Below are 10,137 nucleotides of genomic sequence, written 5' to 3'. Positions count from 1 at the left end.
GGGTCAATAGGTGCTTTTGAAAACACTATCGGTTGGATTTAGGAATGCAGGTGGGTGGGAATATTGGTTAGTCAGTTGGTCAGTCAGTTCACAGCGGCCTCTGGTGGATTTACGTGAGAACAGCAGGCGCAAACGGCACACGCGAGAGAAATTTGAGATCTGAAAAGGTGTACACAGCTATGGCTGATTTGTAAAACAAAAAATGCAAAATAAACATATCTCCTGGGATGTATTTCGCTCTCTCCAGAATTGTATGTAGAGGTACATACCCATAATGAGCCTGGGTTGGTAGTTAGGTTAACTAGACCTGTTAGATTAATTAGGCAAGTCAGTAGACAACAGTGGTTTGTTTTGTAGCCAATCAAATAAACAAGGGGGCGAATAATATTGACAATAGCCAGTTTTAAAGTTTTTTATATATAATAAATAATACCGCACCTACTGTTTTTCTGTGGAGAATTTTGGTGAACATCTGTGGATTTCTATGGAATTATTTTGGGAGCATTATAACTAAAACTGTAATATGTGAAAAAAAAATAAAATTTTATTTAATGTTTAAAATGCAAATCCAATTAGATTCACTTTATTTGGTAAACAAAGCAAGTCTCTCATATAATATATCTACTAAAAGGCAGAAAATATTACTGTGCAAACTGCATGGTACCTAAATCAGATGAACCTTTTCACATTAGTCAATAATATTACAATAATTACTTTAAAAACTGAATAAATTTAGATTTTCACACATTTACTCAAGTAAATAAACTGAATTAATGATGGGCTAAAAATCTGTGGAAATCTGTAAAAAATCTGCGGAATTCAGCATGTGCAGATTTCGTGTGGGCCTATTCATGACCAATAAAAATGCAACCAAAATGTCTAGTGTGCTGCACATTTTGCAACATAGGCTCAAAAGTGGGTGAGACAAAAACAGAAGCCAAAAATGTTCAAATACACAAGTAAATAATGTGAGAATGTGGTAAAATGTGAAAATTTGGCAAAAATCAGGGCTTTTCTTATTCTGTATTACTTTTTAAAACTCTCGCTTGGGTTTAGGGAAAGAGGAAGGTGGGTCAGTCGAATGGTCAGTCAGTCGTTCGACAGCGGCCTCTGGTGGCTTTAAGCGACAACAGTAGGTCCAAATAGCACTTGCTAGAAACATTTGAGATCTGAAAATGCGGCGGATTTGCAAAAACAGTAAAAAAAGCAAAAAAAGTACCTCCTGGGACAAATTTGCCGCTCTCCAGAAATGTATATATCGGTACCTTTTCAGAATGAGCCTGTGTTATAATGTCAAATTTCATGTATACAAAAAGAAAAGGTGAATATATTGCATACACACTGTAAAACATCCTTACATCATTCAAACTAACTAAAAATATTAAGTTAAACTTAAAAAAAACGTACTTGAACCCTGATTAACTTATTAAAATGAGTTAAAGCAACCTAAAGTAATGTGTTGTCTTGACTTTTTGTCATTACATATCTTACAGTATATACCACAGAAACAGAATAATGGAAAAATCTTACTCCAAAATACCCTCAAATGCATAACTGAAAACAAGATATTGAAAACAAGCACAAAGTTGACACCAAATCCACAGTTAAGTAGTCCTGGAATGCAGATGAATCTGAGAATCTGTCCAAAAAAGGAACTTGTATATCTGAGTTTGCTTCGAAATCATAAAAAAAAAAAAAAAAGTTATAATCACTTTTGCATGCTCACGATAACACAGAGAGACTGAAAAGCTTGCAGTCCACCCCCGCTGCAGTGATAAATGGAGCTGCTCTCGCTGCACACTCAGGCAGCTTTTCCACACACTCCATTTATGGAGATTGCAGAACATTTGAGTGATCACTTCAGAGCGGCTTCAGCCTTCATAACAAAACAAACCCCATTTTCCCATTTCAAGCGGAATGTAAACACCATCGCCGTTGTTCATGTGATTCATAACACGTATAAACACTGAAACCGCATAACATCCAGGACGTCAGTTGCTTACCTGCAAGTTGGCTGCCAGTTACGGGCACCACTTTGTATGGTGACCTTGAAAAACAACAGGACAGTTACAAAACAGTTGGCACCATATTAAAACAAATCACCTGCATAACACTCCGATTATTCCATATTATGACAGCTCCGGTTCTCTGTAGCATTACTACTGCATATAAGACGTCTGCTCTGCTGGAGGATTGTGATTGTGAGTGGTCAATGGCAAACTGAGATTCTTGTTGGCGGAGTCACTTCCCCTTTATCTTTATCTGGCCGCCATCCATTGTTTGTTTAGCATATAGGGTAGCTCTCCATATCACCAGCAGATAAAGCACAGACAGAATAATTTTTTTATTTGTTTACCATCACTGTTTGAACATGGAGTTCGACACCAAAACGGTGTTAAATTGGATCATTGGTTTTATATTAAGGTGACACTTTACAATATGTTTTTTTAGTTCATGTACTTATTTACTGACATGAGCTAATAATGATCAATACTTGTATGTCATAGTTACTGATGCATTATTAAAATCCAAATTCATGCTTGGTAACATTAGTTAATGCACTGTGAGTTGATATGACCTACTATCTATATACACTACCTGACAAAAGTCTTGTTGTCAATCCGAGTTGTAAGAGCAGCAAATAATAACTTGTCTTCTAGATGATCATTTGGAAAAGTGGCAGAAGGTAAATTTCTCTGATGAATCATCTGTTGAACTGAATCCCAATCATCACAAATACTGCAGACCTAATGAAACCCACATGGACCCAAGATTCTCACAGAAATCAGTCAAGTTTGGTAAAGGAAAAATAATGGTTTAGGGTTAAATTCTGTAGAGTGGATGGCAACATCACAGCCTGAGATACTAAGACATTTGTGCTGCCCATTACATTACAAACCACAGAAGAGGGCAAATTCTTCAGCAGGATAGCACTCCTTCTCATACTTCAGCCTCCACATCAAAGTTCCTGTGGTCAAGGTCAAGGTCAAGGTGCTCCAGGATTGGCCAGCCCAGTTACCAGGCATGAATATTATTGAGCAAGTCTGGGGTAAAATGAAGGAGGAGGCCTTGAAGATGAATCCAAAGAATCTAGATGAACTCTGGGAGTCCTGCAAGAAGGCTTTCTTTGCCATTCCAGATGACTTTATTAATAGGTTATTAAAGTCATTGCTGAGATGTATGGATGCAGTCCTCTAAGCTTATGGAAATCATACATAATATTAATTATTTTTCCATTGCACCATGACTTTACATTCTATACTGCACATTATTTCTGTTAAGTAACAAGACTTCTTTCAAAGCAAAGTCAGACCTTACAGTCCTAATTAAATAATTAAAAATCAAGACATGATCGTATTTTATGTAAAATAAGTGTAATCTAGAGGCTTTTGCCTTTCATATAAGTCGCTTCTGATACCAAATGAACAACTAGAAGTCACACTATTATTTGTTGTTCCTAAAACTTGGATAGACAAGACTTTTGTCAGTGAATCATAAACTATCCAATATTGATATAGAGTAAAAAAATACACTGTAAAACTGTTAATTAAAGGGATAGTTCACCCGAAAATTAATATTCTGTCATCATTTACTCTTCCTCCACTTGTTTCAAACCTGTTTGAGTTTCGTTCTTCTTTCAAACACAAAGTGAAGTAAACAGCCATTAACTCCAGCCACTGACATCCATAGTATTTTTTTCTTTCTACGATGGATGTCCCAAATCACACAAAGTCTAAATAGTGTATGTACTGCATCATACTGAAAACTTTATAAATAATAAGTGCATTTTAAATACCCAGATGATGCACTTATTCAACTAATACAATGAAGTGTGGACTGTTGGACACTTCACACTCTCAACGGTCATAGCTTTGCTCATGTACTGGAAGGGGCACAGCTTTCGAACACTAATGTTGGATTACTTTATTTATTTTGGATTGTGTGTAATGGGTGGTTATAATTATCATTAATAAGGAGTGATTATAGCGCCTACTGGTGGTGAATGTGGTGAAATTGCAATAATTTGATAGTTTGGTCATTTATTTCACTAATTTGCAAACCGTCAAACATCATCTAAGAAACGGTTGAAATTTACGCTTAATAAAAAAATGTTCCATTTGGGACGACACTACATTCTAACCCAGGCTCATTCTGAAAATGTGCCTAAACCTAACCAATAGTGTTTTCAAAAACACAGATTGACCTGCCACCCACTTCCCTAAACCCAACCGACAGTTTAAAAAAATATTCCAAAAAAAGAAAAGCCTTCGTCAATATTTTTCCACATTACGTACATGGAAGATAACTGGACAAACTGATAACAGTGGAAAAGCCGTCCATACGGAGGTAATCAGTCAGCTAGTAAGTGTGAAAATGAATGGCATCATACCACCTCGTAGCATTTATTTTAAAGATGCAATGCAGCTATGCGTATATCTGGCTACATAGTTCATGATCTCCAAAAATGTATACAGGGTTTTGTTTTCAGAATGAGCCTATTTTCCTACATTCATTACTATGCTGTTGAGTGTGTAAGTGCATTAGTACATAGTGCATAAGTGTATAGAGTACAGTTTGCCATTTGAAGGCAGAAAATGTCAGTTTTTTTTTTCAACATTCTTTAGAATACTTTGTTTCATGCTTACCACACGAAAGTTCATCAAGCTTTAGAAAGACTGAAATTGTGAAATTTAAATTTTTTGGAGAACTATCTCTTTAAAACACTGCCACATTTTTTGATTCACTGATATTTTTCATGTATTCTTATCAAATTGAATTATAGGATGTTGATCTCAGCTCTCACAACTTTGGAAAATGAAATGAAAATGCACAGCTGCAATATAACAAAGTGACTTTTATGCACATTTTTAGTAGTTTGAATCAATATATTGTTTAAGAAGTAATATATATATGTTATAGGGTGACACATTGGTGCAGTAGGTAGGGCTGTCGCCTCACAGCAAGAAGGTCGCTGGGTCGCTGGTTCGAGCCTCGGCTGGGTCAGTTGGCATTTCTGTGTGGAGTTTGCATGTTCTCCCTGCGTTCGTGTGGGTTTCCTCCGGGTGTTCCCGTTTCCCCCACAGTCCAAAGACATGTGGTACAGGTCAATTGGGTAGGCTAAATTGTCCGTAGTTTTTGAGTGCATGTGTAAATGAGTGTGTGTGGATGTTTCCCAGAGATGGTTTGCGGCTGGAATGGGTTTGTATTCTGTGGCAACCCCGGATTAATAAAGGGACTAATCCGAAAAGAAAACGAATGTATATATGAAATAAACCTGTACAATAACAGAAATTATTGGCAGATCATTACTACACTATTATTATAAACCCAAAGAATATTGTTAAAAACTGCTAAAAGTGTCAACAAAGATTGCACCTCGGTTCAAATGACAGTGGATAAAAAATTAACATGAAAGTTCGTTTCCCCTTTACTATTAGTTATAGCACCAAATAAACATGAATGAACATCTTCACATCTAATGTAACTGCTCAATTAGTGTTTCACAATAGAAATAAATAGCATTTTTATAACTAATAAGACAAAACTGTTATTATAAAATAGTTAATGAAAATGAAAAAATCAAATTTTGTAAAATGTTTACATTTTAAAAAAGGAACTTCAAGTAGTGCATAAACATGACAATTTTATAGAAATTCTTATATTTCTTGCTAAGACACACTTTGCTTATCTTTGATTCCTTCATTCATTTTCTTTTCAGCTTAGTCCCTTTATTAATCTGGGGTAATCTGGGGTCACCACAGCGAAATGAACCGTCAACTTATTCAGCACATGTTTTACGCAGTGAATGCCCTTCCAGCTGCAACCCATCACATCACTGTTTTACAGTGTAAGATTTCAGCCATTTGCATTTGGTAATTCTTTATGCAATTTTATTTTGAAAAATATATATCCAAGACTCATTTTAAATATGTGCCTTGGCGTACATGTAAAACATGTTCATCTGATTATGTGTAGTTGCACATTTCAGATGATAAATCCACTAGAGGGCACTTTCCACATTTTTTGTAAATCTCAAAATATGTTACTTAGGGTGAGTTTACTTGTACGTTTCAGATAGACGCCCATCTTGTTCATGTCAATGAGAAGGCAGAGTTTGTCGAACAAAATCAATTGGCCAACCACTGATTTTGTGGTATTTATATGGTGTTCCCCAAAGAACTGCACAAAACTAATCCATTTGTTTTTATTGCATCCCTTTTAATATCATTAGAGTGAAAAAGAGCAAATGTTGCTTTCATCAAACTGCTCCATAGCATTCATTCATTTTACCTAGAAACCTTGGCCAAAGATATGTTCAATGAGGTTTTTGCAGTTTCACAAATATGTAGGTTGAAGCGCATCCTTCCAAATAGTCTGTATTGGAATTTTACACCATTAGTAATAGTATTTGTAGTTGGCATTGAAACTTACTAGCAAAGCCTCAGAGCAACTTGTTTCTGCACCCAATTTTAATTAGTGTACTTGACCATTTATATTAAAAGATTTTAAAGAGATTCTGAATAAATGAAATGTTAGTTTTTGCTAAATATAGGTTAGTTTTAGTGAAATTGAGTTTTTGTGCCTGGAAATTTGTGTCAAATGGATTCATTTTACACTGAATGCGTAAAAATCGACCTTTTTAAAGTAAAAACTTGACTGAATTTTTGTTTCTAAATGAAGTGGATGGTTAAGTTACCTCTCTGTGTTGTTTGGCATTGTTGGGTCGATAGAAACCATTGCTCCTGTTGAGTCCAGAAGGGAAATGCTTGTGTTCCTGTCAGCAGCAGATACATTCTCTAAATATGGGAGCACTTCAAAAGTAGGAACACTTTAACTGTACACATACACAAGCACACACACACATATCCATCACACTGTACCTGGAGAGCCCTGTGGCCGTGCAGAACAGCTCCTTTATATCACAAGGGCTGCAGAAGCGGCTGAAAACCACCTAAAAGAAGCAGATACAAACCAAGATTCTTAAATTTCACCAGTAAAAAAAAAAAAAAAAAAGAAATTCTGCAGTTAATTTATGCACCCTAAGGCACTACAACATCTAGCTGACTTTTTTCTTGAGTTTAACATTAAAGAAGATTTTAAAGCTGAAACTGTGGTTGGTCACCATGAGCACCAAAAACAAAATTAAGGAAAAGGAACATTAAAACCGTAGCTCCTGATGACACTTTTGGTCCCGGGAAGTGTATAATCAGTGCATTAACAAAACATTATTATCTGTAACCCACAGCCTTGGGCAAATGGGGAAATTTCTATTTCTTTAAACTGGTTCTTCCAGACAGCTTATTTCTGGTAAAGATAACTGAATAATAATTTCATGCAATGGCACAACACATTTGCAATTTTAGAATAAAACCGCTATTATTATTCATTAAAGGTGCGGTGTGTAAATTTGACACCCAGTGGTTTAACTAGATATTGCACACCTGACTCAAAACACATTTTCACTCGACTTCTCCTCTGAGGAGTCCAAGCAAGCGTAAGTTGCCATGTTAACATGAGTGTGCCTGATAATCGAACCTACAGTAAAGGCTGATTTAAGGCTAATTAAAACTGTTTTCTAACTAAAAGCATCGGCACATGATCCAAAGAAATATTTTCCATACTGAAGGGAGATTTTGTCTTAACAAACACCTGAAATTTATATTTTATGTCGATATTTTATATTTATAACGATCACCACAGGTATACCTCATGTGCTTTACCTAGTGTTAAATGCTAATAATGTGAGTTTGAAATTCATTTTACATGACATTTATTGCTATACTACTAAAAGTAGCTGCAGTATGGAGCTAATAATATGCCAAAACAATCTGAATTTGAAATGTGTTAATTTAAATTATTGACAATTGTTATTTAATAAATCTGAATTTTTATGTGCTGTGAAAATTTTTTGAATTTGAATTTCTTAATTTGAATTTAAATTTCATAACTTAGATATTGAACATCTAAAATATAAGACAACTGAATTTTTCAAAACTGAGTTTTTATTGACGTATTTTCAAACTTCAGATTTTTTGTTTTTTGAATTCAGTCTGCAGATATCCATTTTGTAAAAATACAGTTTCAAATTTTCAATAATCTAAAATTGAAAACCAGAAATTCAGATCGCAAAATTTAGATTCAGCAGAAAGGAGGTCAGGGGTCATCAAAAGGGAAGAGCAGACAATCAACGAGAAGTAAAACTAAGTATTTAGGACAATCACAGGACCCTTACACCTTTACCAAACTCACATTTAAGAACTTTTCAAGGTCTTTCCAGCTGCATTTTCAAACTGTCCCAGCATTTTACAATTGTGGTAAATTACATATTTTTTGAATGATCAGATTTTTCCATATATTTAAAAATACTATATTATTTTTGGCTAAAATAAATTGAAACCAAAATGTCCAAATGGTGGCGCCAGAAATCTATCTTTATCACTGAATTGTTCATTCAGGGCCTATCATACAAAGGATTACAATATTACAAAAAAATTATTATTTTCTAGCCTACATAAATATGAAAACCATACTTTCATGCCTTTTTCATCTCGGGGGGCTTTTTCAGTTTATTCGTAACAATTTGCTTCTGTATAATATTATTATTATTAGCAGTAATATTTATTATATCCAAATTTATAAGCATCTATGGGGCACAGCATGTTTAGGATATAACTTGTTTGACCACACTTCATTATTATTGTTCATTTATTTGTTTGCTGGAAATTAGAACTCAATTCAGAAATAGTTTTGAAACAAATCTTTGCGCTTAACAAACTAAATTAATTATGTAGGCTTATGGATGTCTGTGCGTACAACACATTTCCTTATCCACGAGAGTGAAAGTGAAAGTAAAGAATTAGGAGGCTCATCTCTCAGTCTAACTGAGATCTGTTTAACTGTTTTCTCGCAAGTGAAGGGTTCAGTTTTTTGACCTACAATGTCCGCCATGTAAATAGCAAATGTGCTATGGAGCAACGTAACTGACTCTTAAAGGGAATGGGAGATGATACTCTGATTGGTTTTTTCTCAAAACACACCTATAACTCATTAAGAGAATAAGCTCAACCCTGTTGGACCATGCGCCACGACGCAAAGCGGATTTTTCCATCCTTAAAATAGTAAAACTGGATTCTGACACGCCCTTAATGCTTTTGCGCCCTGCACTTTAGACTTTGCGCATGGATCGTCAAAATAGAGCGATCAGATTCGTTCAAATCAGCCCAGTTATAAATGAATTAAGTGACTCACCATGAATGACTCGCTCAGAGATTTGTTGTTAACCTCATCTGTTAGGTGCTTAAAACTTTGTTTCAAATGGTAAGTCCATATTTTTGTGAATAGTGTACAGGGAAAGCCACTTAATGAGTTTTCAACATAATGTTTGTTTTATGTGACCCAAAACCGAAAGCAGCTTTCCCTATACTTAAAGCTAAAATACATGAGTTTAATTTTACATTAGGCTGTATGTAGATAAAAAAAAAAACATTTTTTTTTAACCTATTTCCAGACGCCCCCTGAAACCCCCACCGTTGTAATTCGTACCCTGTAAATTTGCCTATAACCATGAATCAAGCAGAGGTTAGTGATTCTTAGTTTGACTTTTCGGTGATTGTCTACTCTTCTCTGTTAATTACCCCTGACCAACTTTCTATCATTTCAACATTCTATCATCATTTACTCATCCTTCACTTATTTCAAACCAGCTTGATGGTCTTTCTTCTGTTGAACACAAAAGAAGACATTTTGAAGAAAGCTAAATACATATTTTATCCATATTTGTTTTTCCTACAAGGGAAGTCAAAGTTTAAAGGTTTCTAACATTCTTCAAAATGTCTTCTTTTGTGTTCAACAGGGAAAAAAAGAAACTTAAAAAGGTTTGGAACAACCTTTGGGTTTTGGGTGAACTATCCCTTTAGCTGTGTTGTCTTTGGGAGAAAATACTGCAATCACAATACTAACGTAAAATGTAAAATATGTAAAAATGTGTATGTAAAAGTACACACAGCCAAAACTAAGTGCTGTCATCTGTAGTGTCTGACTTGACCCAGAGCTCTCTGACCCACTTACTGTACAACACCTGCAGCCGGCACAATAAGAGCAAAAACAAGTGACAAACACCAAAAAAGACAAGGAGGG

At 35.1% G+C, this 10,137-nt stretch overlaps 1 protein-coding gene across 3 annotated transcripts in view; it reads right to left on the bottom strand.

The window, feature by feature from the left end:
- Window positions 1-10,137, bottom strand: part of pde9aa (phosphodiesterase 9aa) — a 54,394-nt gene that overhangs the window by 36,983 nt on the left and 7,274 nt on the right. Inside the window, exons 2-4 of one of the 3 annotated variants that reach the window (XM_087267653.1) lie at window positions 6,882-6,952; window positions 6,698-6,775; window positions 2,004-2,047 (exon numbers count right to left, since the gene is read on the bottom strand). In XM_087267653.1, the coding sequence (XP_087123779.1) occupies window positions 2,004-2,047; window positions 6,698-6,775; window positions 6,882-6,952 (193 nt within the window). Of the gene's footprint in view, window positions 1-2,003; window positions 2,048-2,103; window positions 2,563-2,598; window positions 2,748-2,899; window positions 3,069-6,697; window positions 6,776-6,881; window positions 6,953-10,137 lie in introns of those variants that run through there. The other 2 variants (XM_087267654.1, XM_087267656.1) reach the window with 2 other exon arrangements.

This window comes from Danio rerio, chromosome 9 (assembly GCF_052040795.2).
Source record: "Danio rerio strain M-AB ecotype USA chromosome 9, GRCz13ab, whole genome shotgun sequence".
Taxonomy (NCBI): Eukaryota; Metazoa; Chordata; class Actinopteri; order Cypriniformes; family Danionidae; genus Danio; species Danio rerio.
Note: the sequence above shows the minus strand (reverse complement) of the source record. Positions and strands in the feature narration are given on the sequence as shown.